The sequence below is a fragment of the Solanum pennellii genome, chromosome 12 (genome assembly GCF_001406875.1).
Source record: "Solanum pennellii chromosome 12, SPENNV200".
Taxonomy (NCBI): Eukaryota; Viridiplantae; Streptophyta; class Magnoliopsida; order Solanales; family Solanaceae; genus Solanum; species Solanum pennellii.
In genome coordinates, this window is record NC_028648.1 from 2,307,937 (window position 1) to 2,324,541 (window position 16,605).

The 16,605-nt window shown below is 35.7% G+C and overlaps 2 protein-coding genes across 2 annotated transcripts; both read left to right on the top strand.

Moving 5' to 3' along the window:
* Positions 1–677: 677 nt before the first annotated feature.
* Positions 678–13,309, top strand: LOC107007477 (zinc protease PQQL-like). Its single transcript, XM_015206102.1, has 21 exons — positions 678–969; positions 3,832–4,078; positions 4,152–4,277; positions 4,710–4,847; positions 5,218–5,352; positions 5,451–5,708; positions 5,773–5,910; positions 6,007–6,076; positions 6,237–6,450; positions 7,606–7,711; positions 8,193–8,426; positions 9,625–9,789; positions 9,872–10,021; positions 10,100–10,191; positions 10,771–10,852; positions 10,941–11,024; positions 11,104–11,220; positions 11,296–11,406; positions 11,591–11,671; positions 12,195–12,389; positions 12,880–13,309. Exons 1-21 carry the CDS (start codon positions 758–760, stop codon positions 12,955–12,957), a joined length of 3,033 nt encoding a protein of 1,010 aa, XP_015061588.1. The 5' UTR covers positions 678–757; the 3' UTR covers positions 12,958–13,309.
* Positions 13,310–14,462: 1,153 nt separating this feature from the next.
* On the top strand, positions 14,463–16,536 carry LOC107007548 (60S ribosomal protein L31). The gene is made up of 3 exons (XM_015206214.2): positions 14,463–14,571; positions 14,675–14,790; positions 16,099–16,536. Exons 2-3 carry the CDS (start codon positions 14,708–14,710, stop codon positions 16,376–16,378), a joined length of 363 nt encoding a protein of 120 aa, XP_015061700.1. The 5' UTR covers positions 14,463–14,571; positions 14,675–14,707; the 3' UTR covers positions 16,379–16,536.
* The last annotated feature ends 69 nt before the right edge of the window (positions 16,537–16,605 follow it).

A 16,605-nucleotide genomic window follows, 5' to 3' on the forward strand; every position in this document is an offset into this window, starting at 1 on the left:
TTAGGGATTATGCAAATTGTCGAGAAAAATATTTAATCCTCTCATCCCATTTCTCTGAGTCTATTCTTCTCATTTTCCTTCTAGTTATCTTCTTCATTGGTAGTTTCCTTTTTCATTGTAACTTCGAGTCCAATGATTAAAATATCTGAAATGCTACATTTTGCCCTTTATAAATCTCACATCTCTATCTCTCTTTTATAAATAGATATTTGCGGTCGTATATCACCGGTCATCACAAACATTGCCACATAATCAAATTCGAGTAACGATAAATAATAAATATTATATTTAAATTAATATCTCTTTTTTATAAATAGATATTTGCGGTCGTATATCACCGATCACCACAAATATTACCACATAATCAAATTCAAATAACGATAAATAATAAATATTATATTTAAACTAATATCTCTTTTTTTATAAATAAATATTTGCGGTCGTATATCATCGATCACCACAAACATTATCACATAATCAAATTTGAGTAACAATAAATAATAAATACTATATTTAAACTAATATTACAAGATAATATGTGTCACGCAAACCATCCAAACAAGTTACTAGACGTGTCACACTTATATTAGCAAACCACATCATCTTACGGTAGATCCTTTATATAGGATATCTTTCCCCAAATCGGTAAAAAAAAAATACTTAGCAAAAAAAAAAAACAAAAAAACGAACAGTTAATTAAAAAAACTAAATTAGTTTTAATTAGAGACCGGAGAGGAAGAAGATACGGCACCGGAAAATGGATTTGTTGCCGGCGGAATCATCGCCGATATTGCCGAAGAAGCACAGATTTCGTTCACTGAAGCTTGTAAATGTGAATATGGATGAAGTATTATCGGAAACGCCGCAAGGGGTTGAATACGGGAAGCTCGAAAACGGGCTAACATACTATGTCCGATCCAATTCTAAACCGAAAATGAGAGCTGCACTTGCACTTGCTGTTAAAGCTGGGTATGCCTTAAATGTGTTTTGAAATACCTCTTTATATTGTTTGTTTCTACAATTGTGTGATATATATTGTGATTGATTTGTGAATTTTGACTGTACACTGATTTGTTTATGATTAGAGTATCGTGTAAGTTTTATTGTGTTTGTATGTTTGTGTTATTCCATGTTGAATGAGAGGATTGAGTTGCACCATGAAAATTGAACAATTTTTCTAGCAATGCCAATCCCTTTTGATTTTGATACGTGGTGTATGTGCCAGTTTTCGTTCACCTCTACTGATTCCACAAAATACCTGTCATGTTCCACCAGCAATAGGTTCTAGATACCAGATAACTATGTCCATCAAGGATAGGATAGATGGTCTTGATAGGATAGATGGAAAGAGTGGCAATACCAATGAACAATAGATTGAATCAAGTTATGTAAACTGACGTTGTAAATTAATTGTACTTTGAGAATAGGGTTAACTTACTATGTCTGATACAATTCTAAACTCAAAATGAGAACTGCACTTGCTCTTGCTGTGAAAGCTGGGTATGTCCTATTTTTTTTAAAAAAGTACCCTTTATGTTTGTTAATTTGATTTTCTTAATCCATTTTAGTTTGTTTTTACAATTGTATAATCCTTTTACTATTCATGCATTGTGAGTAATTTGTGTTTTTATTGTACACTAGTTTGTTTGATAGAGTCTTGTGCAAGTTTACTGTGTTTTTCTGGGTATTTTACTCAAGTGTTGATAATGTGGGGGCTGGTAGCAGCAAGAAAATTGAACAATTGTCTAGCAAAGCCAACCCTGATTAACAATAGTTTGATTGGATTAAGTTATGTATACTGACTTGTAAATAATTTTACTTCAAGAAATTCTTACTTATCTATCCATCTTCTGAGATATTTGTATTTTTTAAATTCAACGGATACACAAACGATAGAGCTTTCACTTGTTCAAATACTAGCAGTTAAGGTGAAGCAGGGCTCTTTCTTGATCTAGCTAAAAGGATGTGACAATATGCAAAGACAAAATGCGTCACCTTATAGAAATTCCGCCTTCCCGTTCAATTTATTTGTTTTACTTTCTTTTTAGTCCATTTAAAATGGACGTCTCTTTTATTTTTTGGCAACTCTTTAAATTTCACCATTCCGCATTGCATGTTTAAGACCACAAGATTATATGACATTTTGATACTTTCTATATATCTCTAACAAGACACAAGACTCAAAAATCTTCTTTACTTTCTTAAACTTCGTGCCGAATCAAAATCATTCAAATGAATTTAAACGAAGGGAGTAATAGGTTTAGCTTGCGTTTGGACATGCAATATGAATATATGATTTCAAATCTCAAAGTCTCCTAAAAACATGTTTTGTAATTCCAAATTATGATGCCCCCAAGGCCAAGCTTGAGTGGCTAAAGGTGGAGTATTTGTGGCTTAGGTTGCAGGTTCAAGCCCCACACCACGCAAATCGAAGCCTGGTATTTAAGTGGAGAAGGGTAGAGGGGCGAACCCATTATCCACAGAGCTTAGAAGGTTGTGATTGGTCCAAAAGGCGTGTCACAAACGGATTTCTCGGTTATCAAAAATAAAATAAAATTCCAAATCATGATTTCAATTTTTTTAAAGGTGTAACTTGACCCATAAGTCTATATTTTGTAAAAAATAAGACATCATTTTGTTTTTTTGCAAAAAAAGACTCATGCTCGGTATGAAGAAATTGTCCGTACCTTGTGTAAGGAAGGATTATATTAAAGAATAACTAGTTACTAATATTGTTGACTAGCGGATCTGTATAAAATTATGTTTATTTGGAAGTTTGTAATCACAAACATTTATTTATAAAGTAACATATACGATTTATCAATGATGCACCTTAGGATATTAGGATACTTTGTTTATGAACTATGATTTTTATTTGGTAAGATTGTATAAGAATTGGAAAAATTTAGATAGTTTTTCAAAACTTGTGGATTTTCATGCTTATGAGAAAAATGCAACTTAAAAAATCTGAATTACATGTCCAAACAAAACTTCAACTTCAAATCAATCTGATTTCAAATTCTCAATCTGATTACAAATCACGATTCCATATTGCAGGTCCAGAAAGGCCCTTATAATCTAATTGGACTAAAGAAAAAGATGTTTTTGAGTTGCCTGATAGTTTTTTCTTCTTCTCGATTAGTCTAAATAATTTGGTTAACCTTTTTTTAAAAAAAGATTATAGATCTAATAACATAATAAAGTAAAATTCATTTGTGCAGTCAGTATACAAAATGTCAGGCTTATTGAATTCTTGCTATCTCAGCTGAGCATAAAGTCAACTGCTTTTACTGCTTCGAGACTCTTTTTCTTTTGGGCTAAGATGAGAAAGAGCTTTCGAAGTATTTATTTTATGAGTAATGGGCTAAGATTTTATGATTATTGGTAAATTAGCTCCAGATAATGGTTAAACAAAAAACTCTAGACCTTTGGAACTTTCTTGATTGTTTGCTCAATCATTTCGTATTACTCTGGCACAACAAGAAACAAGACCTTTTGGTTGTTAAATCACATGTAAATCATGCTCATAGAGCAAAACTCAACCTAGATAATGAAGAAGTTGCATATCCTACATTGGTTCAAACTTCCTCTCAAATTTTCTGACTTCCAATTCTTTTTGTAATCTTTCAAATGTTAACTCAATCTGGTGCTTCCATCAACTCCAATTCTTTTTGTAATCTTGCAAAACTTGCACATTGGTTTGACTCCAACTTTGCTTCATTGTTGCCTAACTAGTCAGTGTTTTCTTCCTTTATGATAGCTGACGTGCTATTTGTTTTGATAAGAGATAGTTGACGTGCTAATTAAGTTCAAGGTCTTAATCCGTTGCAGCTCAGTTTTAGAAGAAGAGGAAGAACGCGGAGTTGCTCACATAGTTGAGCATCTTGCTTTTAGTGCCACAGAGAAATACACAAATCACGATATTGTCAAGTTTCTAGAGAGCATTGGGGCAGAATTTGGTGCTTGTCAGAATGCAGTGACTTCTGCCGATGAAACTGTTTATGAGCTATTTGTCCCTGTAGACAAACCTGAACTATTGTCTCAGGCGATCTCGGTGTTGGCTGAGTTCAGTTCAGAGGTGCATACAGTGCCTTTCTAATGGTATCATGTAGATCATATCAAGTTTTCTTATTTAACTTTGCTATATGTAGGTCAGAGTGTCACCGGATGACTTGGAAAAGGAAAGAGGAGCAGTAATGGAAGAGTATAGAGGAACCAGGAATGCCAATGGAAGGATGCAGGATGCACACTGGGTTCTCATGATGGAAGGTTCAAAGGTAACATTTCTAGCTCTTCCTGACTTCTTATCAGTTCCACTTGTCCTTTTCTCCACCCATAGACAGTATTGTTTCTTTGAATGCACTGTACTTTCTACAGAGAAACCTAAAGCACAATAAGATGGCTAGTTATATATTATTCTATAACAAGATGGAAATGGTCTTTATATAAAGCTATGAGTTGTTTTCTTTTCAACTTTTTTTTTAATTACTATTATTTTTTAATAAGAAAACAATGCTATGAGCTGTTGTCTTTTTATTTTTATTTTTATTTGGTTTTGGGACTAGCATTGTGTATGAGTTGACATACTCATGAATATACCATAAATTATTGAAAGAGCTAATATCTTGTCTTCCATTGCTGATTTTAAACATGTTGTTGAAGTTATTACCTCAACTGACTGCTCTCTTCCTGATCTCCTTATTTGTTAGTATGCTGAGCGGCTGCCTATTGGACTGGAAAGGGTGATCCGAACAGTTTCTCCTCAGATAGTAAAGCAATTTTACAGGAAGTGGTACCATCTGCAGAATATGGCCGTGATTGCTGTTGGGGACTTTCCTGATACGCAGGTTCGTACACTGTTATTGTCTCCTACCTGAAATATTTCATACTTCCCTTTTCTGTCTGTCCCAATCATCTGATTTATTTCCATCAATGACAATATCGATCATGAATTCATGTTGAAACTATTGAAGTGATATATAGATCTATATATATTTCTAAATTGCTCGACATCATAAATAATTCAAAATCATTTCTCAGTTTCTGACATATCCAACGGGGATAAATAAAACTTGCTATCTAATCCTAAACCACTGCCCACAACTTTAGTGGATCGACTCATAACTGAGATGGACTTAACCTAGATCTAATCTTTACATAAAGTCTTGCAATTAGACATTATCAACCATATTAATCATTTGCCTTTCTCTTTGACAGAGTGTTGTTGAGTTGATAAAAACTCACTTTGGACAGAAGATTTCAGCAGTTGATCCTCCTCTTATACCTTACTTTTCGGTTCCATCACACGATGAGACACGATTTTCATGCTTTGTGGAATCTGAGGCAGCTGGTGTTAGTATTCTGCAAATCTTTCATCAGTCACAGTAGATACATTGTGCCTTCATGCTGCTCTGGGTCTAATACGTTTCTTTTGAAATGACTTGTAACAGTCGGCAGTGATGATCAGTTGCAAAATTCCTGTGGAAGAGCTCAAGACAGTGAAAGATTACCGGGAATTGCTCACTGAATCCATGTTTTTTCATGCTTTAAACCAGAGATTTTTTAAAATATCTCGTAACAAAGATCCTCCTTATTATTCTTGCTCGGCTGCAGCTGATATCCTTGTTCGTCCAGTTAAGGCCTATATAATGACATCATCCTGTAAAGAGAAGGGTACTGTTGAGGCCTTAGAATCAATGTTGACAGAGGTTTGTTTCCAAATCCTTTCGAATTATGTTCTGCTTTCTAGTGTTTCTAATACCTTGTTTCCAGGTTGCTAGAGTAAGAATTCATGGTTTTTCTGAACGTGAAATATCTGTTGTTCGGGCTCTGCTGATGTCAGAGATTGAGTCTGCATATTTGGAGCGAGATCAAATGCAATCAACCAGTTTACGCGATGAATATTTGCAGGTGCATCTAATTACTTCCCTTCCTTTCTTTCAAGTTGCTTTGCCACAAACCTCTTCAATTGGGTGAATCTCAAGTGATTTTGTTTTTTCTGTGTAGCATTTTCTTCGAAATGAACCTGTTGTTGGGATTGAGTATGAGGCACAGCTCCAGAAAACTCTTCTACCTCGTGAGTGTCTGCTAGTATTTCACTTTTGTTTATGAGTTCTTATATATTTCTGAAACAACATTGTATTTAGGAGGGAAAAGATGGAATGAAAGAGAATCTTGTTCTCATTTCACCTGCTGGAGGGGATATCAATATTGCTAAATCTTTTTTGATTGAATAGATATATCAGCATCTGAGGTGTCCAAATACTCTGAGAAGTTTCGGACTTCAACTAGCTGCGTTGTAAAAACAATTGAGCCCCGAGCAACTGCTGCAGTGGATGATTTAAAAGCTGTTGTAATGAAGATTAATTCTCTTGAAAGAGAAAAAAGTCTTCCTCCTTGGGATGATGAAAACATCCCAGAAGAAATTGTCTGTGCAAAACCGGATCCAGGGTAAACTATATCACGTTTAACTTTCGTAATCTCTTATTTTACCTAGTACCAGTTCTGCATACATAACAGACAGTCTCGCAACTCATTATATTGTTTATATGTGGGCTACTATTTTATAAAATTTAGAAATGCAGTTCATCTGTGTTTATGCCTTTATATTTTGCTTTGACACTTGTGATGTGATCTTCAAGGCAATGCATCATTCTTAGCAGATGTACTTGATAACTTCTTCTCTGGTACTATTTGCTATTCTGTTACCAACAGCAACAGCATACCCAGTGTAATCTCACAAAATGGGGTCGGGGGAGGGTAGAGCATACACAAACTATACCGCTACTTCTGAGGTGGAGAGGCTGTTTCAGATAGACCCTCAGCTCAATAAGAAACAGATAGTAATGGAAGGACAAGAATCAACAAATAGTAACAAAAACAACGATAGTAAAAGAACAATACCACAACAAAATAATACGACAGTTGAAGTACGAGAAACAACAAATACTAACAGAAATGGAAGGACAAGAAACTACAAGAGTAATACTACGACTACTAACGACCAATGCACTCTTACCTACTAACTGGCTATGACTTCCACGCTAACTAGATTCTGGAGTAAAATCTATTTTCTTTTATCAAACGAGGATGTCAAAGAGAACAGTTAAGCCTGACCTACCCCTTAAAAGTAATAGAACTATTGAGCTTGTGCAATGAGCTACTGTACCGTCCATAGTATATTGAAGGAAAAATTGAAAAGTGCGTTCATATTATTGATAACCTCACTTGTGGCATTTCACTGGGTATGTTGTTGTTCATACTATTGATTATTACTTCATTAGTCAGCAATACTTTGCATTCTCAGAGATAAAAGACCAAAAAGAAGATATTTTTTGTTCCACCTATATCTAAAGAAAATACCCTAGGATGATAAATACCTGCGGACAGAGCAACACTGTCTGGATGATTTTCTCTGGGAAGACAATTTGCCCACATTAACTTAGTAGGCTGTTGTTTAAGCACCTTCGGTCACTCCAACATTTCCTTAGACTTGGTCATCAAGTTTACAGATTTGCTCTCCTAAAAGAAAAGCAATCATGTGGAAGTTGCAGTCTCATTCTTGCCATGATATATGCTGAAACTGATCCTAGTTTCTTTTTTCAGGCATATAATAGAGCAGCTTGAATATCCCAACATTGGAGCCACTGAGTTGATTTTAACGAATGGAATGCGAGTTTGCTATAAATCTACTGACTTCCTTGATGACCAGGTAAATTTTCGCACAGAGTAAGCTGGAGACTTTTAATGAGTTCTCTATTCAAGGGTCTCCATGTCTTATTTCTCTTTGGAGATGAAGTTTTCTTGTCAACCTTCCTTTGGGTGCTGTCATAGACTAGTGAATGGATGTCGCGGATAGTCGTTCTTGTCATTGAAATGGTAGTTTGGTAAAAATGTACCTTATGGATGCTCATGAAACATATGCAGCACTGTTTTGGCTCAGTAACATGCCGTTGCAGATTATTAAGTTTTTTATTTCTTTCTAGTTACTAGAGCAATGCTTCTTCTTTCTTTACCAAGCCAATATCTCCATCCCAAGATTCCCGTGAGTTGTGAAATCTAGCTCACTGCTCATTAAAGGGATTCATTTTAAAAGAAGATACCTCTTGGAATAGTAACTCTGGGAACACATTTTTTTTTGAGTCCAAGTTGATGTGGTACTCGTTATTCCTATTAACATCTTGTTTAAATAGGTTTTATTCACAGGGTTCTCGTATGGGGGTTTGTCTGAACTCCCTGAGAATGAATACTTTTCATGTTCAATGGGTTCAACCATTGCTGGAGAAATTGGTATATTTGGTTACAGACCATCAGTCCTCATGGATATGCTTGCTGGAAAAAGAGCTGAAGTTGGTACAAAACTTGGAGCATATATGAGAACTTTTTCTGGTGATTGTTCACCTTCAGACTTAGAAACTGCATTGCAGGTCAGACCATTTTCTTGAAGTGCACATGGCATCTGTTTTGTTATCATGTATCTCTCTCTCTCTACATATATGTGTCATTCTAAATTTATGTATATTACATAAGAAAACAAAAGGCATGCAGGACTAAATGATAAACCTTCCATCTCAGTTGTCTGAAGGATAAATCCTGACAAATTCAGATTAGTTGGTTGGACCTAGAAAGTATTGAGCAGGAGTTTGAAGATTCATAATGATTCCTTATGATCCTTTGCAGATGATTCATGAAGATTTCTATTCAAAGAGTAGTTATAAAATTTTCTTGATGGGGTACGCCGTTCATGTTCATTGAATACCAATATTACAAGGAATCATGTGGGGGTGTCTCTGAGAGTACGGAATCCTAAATATTAAGGTTTGGATATACAAATAGATTTACCAGTATGGGTTTCGTAAAGGTAAAATTGTCATAACCGTAACAAGCTTATAATATGTAACTAAAGAAATTGTCATGTGACAAGTGATCGGAATCCAACTATCTTTTCAGAGTGAAGCCATGCTATTTTTTAAAACTAAAATGTTTCAAGTGAGTGCTATTAATGGAATTTCAACAACTTTAAGGCAGATAATAGCAACAATGGCATACTGTGTCTGCCTGGCTGCCCATGTTAGTTTGTTTTTTGGAAGAGGAGCTATTCCGAAGTCAAATTATTTTTAGAGAGCCACTTATCAGAATCGTGGTCCTCTAAAATTTTCAAAGTAAGGGCACTCAGCTATTGATTGAGTAGCTCTGAATGGTGGGATCTCAAACTTTAGCTGCTTCAAATGTTTTTTGTTTTGCAAAATTTTAGTTGAAACCAGTTTCTTTAAGTGACCTCTTATGGAAAGTTCTCTTCCATCAATTGAAAATATACTCTCTAGATAATAGTAGCAAGATTTTTTAAAAGATACCAATTGTTAAAATAATAGTATTAAAAAAAGAACATTACTTTAGCCTTACTTTAGCCTTGGTGGGCAGAGTTACTCAACACCTGTGTTGGTGGGAGATAGTAAGTACATCGTCGAATTAGTTGATGTGCGCGCAAGCTGACCCAGACACCATGGTTATCCCAAAAAAAACACCACTTAAATTAAGTTTAAGTGGTTGTCTTGGTCTTCAACCTTAATTTTGTTTGGCCTACTTGTATGTGATATTCTCTTTTTGCATTCTGCATTTTCTCAGCTTGTATATCAGCTTTTCACAACAACTGTTGAGCCCGGAGAAGAAGATGTCAAAATTGTGATGCAAATGGCCGAAGAAGCCATACGTGCTCAGGAGAGAGATCCTTACACTGCATTTGCGAACCGAGTGAGGGAGCTCAATTATGGAAACTCCTACTTCTTCAGGGTAATATGATTTTCAATCTGCATTGCCAACTCTGTAATGACGGGCATATTCATGACTTACATAGTAAAGTATTTTCTTGTAGCCAATCAAATATAATGACCTTCGGAAAGTCAACCCATATAAAGCTTGCGAATATTTCAATAGTTGCTTCAAGGACCCCTCAACTTTTACGGTGGTGATTGTTGGGAATATTGACCCTTCTATAGCATGTCCATTGATGTTACAGTACTTGGTACGTACTATGATTTCTAATGATGTTGGTCCGTAGAATTGTTTAGCATCTGTCATTGGTTTATTCTGCACTATGCAGGGTGGAATTCCAAGGCCTCCTGAAGCAGTTCTACGTTTCAGCCGTGATGACCTCAAAGGCTTGCCTTTCCAGTTCCCGACAACAATAACTAGGTGGTCCAAATGTTATTTTCTCTCTAATTAATAATGTAGTAAGCTACGTACTTTCAATTAATGAAGCTGATTGATTGAAGGATACCTTAGCTTCAAAGACTTTACCTTTGCACCTTGTCCTTTTCCATTGTTCTTTCTCTCCTGATGCCTTGAGGTATTTGAGTTGGGGCTTGGTGAGGGAGTCTTAATGATATTATGTTTATTATATATTGTTCTCCCGAAACTAGAAAATTATATACAGACAAACTTATGTATATCATTTATACTTCTTTGTTTTGTTTTTCTTTATTTTGATGAACAGGTGTGTGTGTGTGTGTTTGAATAGTTGATCAGGAGAGGATTCCTGTTCAGTGTCTGAAGTTACTGCAGTTTGTCCTGGAACAATCGGTTACACTTTTTCATAACACCTTCCCCGGAAAATAAAATAAAAACATAAAAGGAGAAAATCCAACTTGATTAGGGGCCTGGGGTGCCCAGTGTTAGTGTTCATTTTCTTGTATGTGATAAACTATTGAAGTTCTATGATGTGCTTTATGTGCAAAATATCACCCTCATTTTATGAATTACATGTGATTGTAGAGAAGTTGTTCGGAGCCCAATGGTAGAAGCACAATGCTCGGTGCAGTTATGCTTTCCTGTCGAGTTAAAGAATGAAAACATGGTATGTGGTTTAGATTCCTAGTATTAGATCTATATATTCTTAAGCTTTGTGTTACATTGACATGTATACCATCTTATCTTATTTACAGATGGAAGATGTTCATTTTGTTGGATTTTTGAGTAAGCTTCTGGAAACAAAGATAGTACAGGTTCTCCGCTTCAAGTATGGACAGGTGTGTACGTGTGTAATCTGTGTGATATTCTGTAATTCATTTCGTTAATTTGTTACTCTTGGAACTTTTTGTGCCTTAGATTTATTCTGCTGGAGTTTCTGTCTTTCTTGGCGGCAATAAGCCCTCCAGAGTCGGCAATATCCGTGGAGATATTAGTATAAATTTCTCCTGTGATCCAGACATCTCATCGACATTGGTATGTTTGCAATTTTTTATCTGCATGTTGCAAAAAATTGGTTAGCAAATCCTAACACCTCAAATTCTTGACAAGGTTGATCTTGCTTTGGAAGAAATACTACATCTTCAAGAGGAAGGACCTTCAATTGAAGATGTTATGGCCGTGCTAGAAATTGAGCAAAGAGCCCATGAAAATGGGTTACAGGTGACGTTCTACAGAATCTTTGTCTATAGAGGATCAAAGTTTCATAAATTGCAAATATTGTGAGAAGATCGATATCGAGTATTACAGATATAATCTATAGTATTAAATCTCCAAATTTCTGCTGTCTATATTTTAGTGTTTGAATGTCCATTTGATCCACTGCTGATTGCTGTCCTTTTTTCAGGAGAATTACTATTGGCTAGATAGAATTTTGCGCAGTTACCAGTCACGGATCTATTCTGGTGATATTGGCAATTCTTTTAAGGTTCATTTTTAGTTCAAGTGCTTGTTCAATTCCTTAAATGCAGTCTGCTAAGTCTGGTGCTTCTTATTTCTTATGTATGTTGATGTTATCCCATTCTTTTTCATCAATGCCTATTTGAAATAAACAACCGTCGTGATTTCAGGATCGTAGACTTACGGTGTGTTGAATATGCATCAGCACAACCCATCAGTTTTTCCTTATAAAAAATAATTTGAAAATGCACCAACAGTTGTAAATTGGGTAAAGTCAAATGTAAGAAGTTGTTCGGAAAATTTAAGATGTAAATGCTTAATTCTCTTTTTCGTAAAAGCTCCCTTTCACTTCTATAGTGGACCCTTTGGAGTTTGCCATATAGTTCTTCCTTTGAAACTCTCCCTTTCGCTGCCTCAGTGGACCCTTCGGAGTTTGCCATATAGTTCTTCCTTTGAAACTTCCGTAATTTCAATTATGTTCAGATATTGCCTTAGAATAGAATATATTCTGGGACAACACCTTTTGTAATTTGTTTAATTTTCTTATGCAGATCCAAGAGGCTGCACGTTCCAAAGTGAGAAGCATCTTGACGCCATTAACTGCCCAACTAGCCTTGCAAAAACTTTTGCCATTCCCTTGTAAAAAGCAGTATACTGTAGTAATTTTGATGCCTCAGGCATCTCGTATTAAAAGGTTGAAGTCATTGATGCAATCTGTACCCAAAAGTTATTCAAGAGATGCAAAGGTTAGTCTCATGAAGTTCTCATATTTCCTCTTCTAGCATCATGATCTAATCTACGTTTATATTCATAATATCCTCCCTCTTCATGTGTCCCTTGCCACGGAAAGAATGAAAAAGAGAATCTGATCTTCAGCCTTGCCCCATCTCTCAGCACTTTAAACAAGAAAAACTACATAACATCGACAAGTTCACTTAGGTTGTCGCATGCCTGAAGCATTTACTCTATTCTTGTACAAGTATGGCAGTTAATTAAACATGTTCTAGTGCTTCAAGTTACGCGCAACTTAGCTCCATATCTTGGAGCTCTGAGATTAACACACATGCATGAATATAAAAAGCTAACATATTGGTGCTATTTGCTCTTAAGTAGATTTCTTCCCTAGGCTGTACTGTACTTTATACATCGATAATCTTCAACAGTCAACCTTCAAAGTCATTCTTCGCGTTCTGCTTTTTTATACGGTGTTTTTTATGTCTTGCCTACTATTTTCAGATACTGGCTGGAATTGCTGGTGTGACGATTTTATCCCTCAGTTTATGGAAATACTCACGAAGTACTCTGAAATCGTAGAAGAGATCTTTGCTGAGAAAATAAACTTGGAAGGGAACTGTTCTACACTTGCTTATCCAACCCAAAAGTAGTACAGTCAAATGGCTTGCAGGAGAGACTTCCTCACATTTCTTTTGCCAAGACATCTGTTCATACTCTGCTTTGGCCTTCTTGTACCATATATCGATGCGCCATTATTATCGGCGACTGTTATAATTAACATTAGGTTGTGTCAGGATTAATACCCTTAGAGAGTTGATAACCATTGTGCTTGCACTAATGTATCAACCAAAGTCTTTAAAGAATGTGTCTTCTTGGGTTTGATCCCTACCTTATAATTGAGCAAGTATGAAGTTCTTTTTTCCTCTTCGAATTATGTGCATTTTTCGTCTCTTTGGTTTGGAGATTCCATTTTTGTTCTTATGATCATCGCTTTGGTAGCAGGTTGACTTCATGTCTTGCATGAGGTCAACCTGCAACAGAGTAATCTCCAACTTGTCTTAAACTTCATGTCTTGCATGAGGTCAAACCTGCAATAGAGTAATCTTCAATGTGCCTTAAAGCGAATCAACTTGTGATTCTTGAAGTGCATGCAAGTGTACTTTTTTACCGTGGAAAATTGTCAAATCGGACGAAAGTGGTAAGTTGTCAAATCGGTTGAAAGCTTCAAATTGAACTTCCACTTTTTAATAGCCAGGAGAAGCGTTAAATGGCACAATCACGATTGTTTTGAAGTGAAAGGTTTTTCCTACTAATGAGTACATATATGCGGCATGAGGTCAACCTACAATGGGCCAATCTCCAACATGCCTTAAACTTCATGTCTAGCATGAGGTCAACCTGCAACAGAGTAATCTCCAACGTGCCTTAATCTTCATGTCTTCAGTGAGGTCAACCTGCATCAGAGCAATCTCCAACGTGCCTAAGCGAATCAACTTGTGATTCTTGAATTGCATCCACGAGTACTTTTTACGGAGGAAAGTTATCAAATCGGACGAAAGAATCGAAAGGAATATTGAAAAATGAGTTTCAAATTGAACTTCCACTTTCAATAGCCAGAAGAAGCGTCAATGGCACAATCATGATTGTTTTGAAGTGAAAGGTTTTTCCTACTAATGAATACATATATGCGGCCTTTAGTATAAAACAAAGAATTAGCCGGGCTAAAATTTAGATGTTTGTATTTGTATAAATTCGTTATTTCAAGTTGATACGAAATAGCTAAATTGCACAAACGTATCCGCGAATTATACAAATTCGAGATTTATATAAACCCGCGAGTTATACAAAAGAAACAACTTAAACTGTAGCTACAATCCGTAAATATACAAACTATAACTACGAAGCAATAACTAAGTTTATTATAGTGATTATATCCGAAAATTTTCCAATAATTTATGGATCCTAAAAGCTGGCTATTAGTGCACTTGTTCCAAATAAAATTGTAGTTCAGATTTTCAAGCCCATAGTCTTTAGGCCCAAAGCCCAAGCCCATCAATAATTTTACATTTTAAATACAAACTAACCCCTGATATAGACTATAATTACGACATACCACTAGGGTTTTATTTCGTTTCATATATATACTTCATCTTCTCTTCTTCTTTGCACTTTGCCTCCTTCCTTCAAACCCTAGTAAGCTCTCTGTCACTCTAAAATGGAGGAAACTATTGATTAGTTTTCGTTGTAGATCTGAAATTGTGTAATGGTGTTAAAGGATTTTGTTGTTTGAATGCAGGAACGGTAAGTGTAGTGAAAAAAAGGAGCGAAAATGGTGGAGAAAACTAAAGGAAGAAAAGAGGAGGTTGTTTCCAGGGAGTACACCATTAATCTCCACAAGCGTTTGCATGGATGGTAAAAATCTTCTCGCTTCTTATTGATTTCTGTTTGAAGTACTGTTTTCATCGATCAGATGCAGTCTAGTAGTTTTTTTTGGTTATATTAGGTATCTTATGTATATTTGAAGTATGATTTTGATTGAATTGTAAGTAGTGTAAAGGATTGATATTAGCTGATCTCGCCTAGTTTGGAATTGAAATGGTTTATTGATTCGAGTAGTTGATGAGCTGAAACTATCTGAAACACATTGGCTGTTATTGTATGAGTTGTTGAATATTGTAATGTATTTGTATTAATGGATGGCCTATAAATCTATGGTGTTGCTCCGTGGTAAAATGAGTGTATATAGGTAAATATAAGAGGATTTGGTTTGTTCTTTTAAGATTGGTGGAATCTGTAGAACATAGAAAATTTTGAATCAGTATCTATGAAGTTTTTGTGCTTGCGGTGCGTATTTAACAAACTGCCATTGATTTTACTTGCTTAAAAATGCATAGAGAACTATGAGGTTCTGAGGTTGGATATGGTGTGGAAACTACAATAGGGTAAATTTAAGTAGAATTAATGATAAAAATGTTAGCTTGTTGTAGATTGTCTGTATCAGGAGTTGGCATGTGTAGTGACCTGACGAATCCCTTACATTTTGTAACACAATCTACATCCTATGATGCTCCAAATTGAGATCGATTATATCTAGAGATCAATCAATTTGCATTATTGATGTGAACTGTGACCTGACGAATCCCTTACATTTTGTAACACAATCTACATCCTATGATGCTCCAAAATTGGGATCGATTATATCTAGAGATCAATCAAGTTGCATTATTTGATGTGAACTGTGTTTGTACGGATTGAGCTCATCATGTTCTTTGAGAACTGACCTATAAATCCTTGCCTTTAATATGACCACTCAGTTGGATAAATAATGAATTGGAAATCAACCACTTCCTTGTAATAAGTTCTAGCCTGATATTGCTGTATTATCTTTTGGGTTTACGGTAGTACTGTCTCTAGCCCTATTTATGTTCTGTAGTGCCATTACATATCCAACTCCATAAGAAATCACTTCGTATTGGCATTTGTATATGTTAAGAGCAGAACCATGTTCCTGTTTGCAGTTTTTTGTGTGTTGCCTTTCTTATCCATGTTATTTTGGTGTTGCTCAAGTTGCCCCGGTATTAAATCTTGCTTTTAGATTCTGGATAGTCGGTACTAGTTTGCTGTTGCTCTAGTTGCCCCTTTTTGACTTATTGGCAAAACAATTTGGTTTATGTCCTTGTTGACGTTGGCTAACGTTATACTGCCTATATTATTTAACAGCACATTCAAGAAGAAGGCCCCTACAGCCATCAAGGAGATCCGAAAGTTTGCACAGAAAGCTATGGGAACAAAGGATGTCAGAGTGGACGTGAAGCTCAACAAGCAGATCTGGAGCAGGGGCATCCGAAGTGTTCCAAGACGTATCAGAGTTCGTATTGCTCGCAAGAGAAATGACGATGAGGACGCAAAGGAAGAGCTCTACTCTCTTGTCACTGTTGCAGAGATCCCAGCTGAGGGTTTGAAGGGTCTTGGTACCAAGATCATCGAAGATGAGGAATAAACTTGTCTTTTTTAGTGAAGAATGATGATACCATTAGTGTTTTTTGTTATCCCATTTAGTGCTTTGCGACTGCTAAATTTTGTTTATGATACTCAAGTATTTTCGTGTTTCAGAGTTCTCACCATGATTTTATGCTATTTGTCTTCTGTTTCTCTGGATTTTTTATTGATTAGTTAGTTCTCTGCAGTCATCATATTTTTCAACAACTAAATTACCGCTTGTAGACT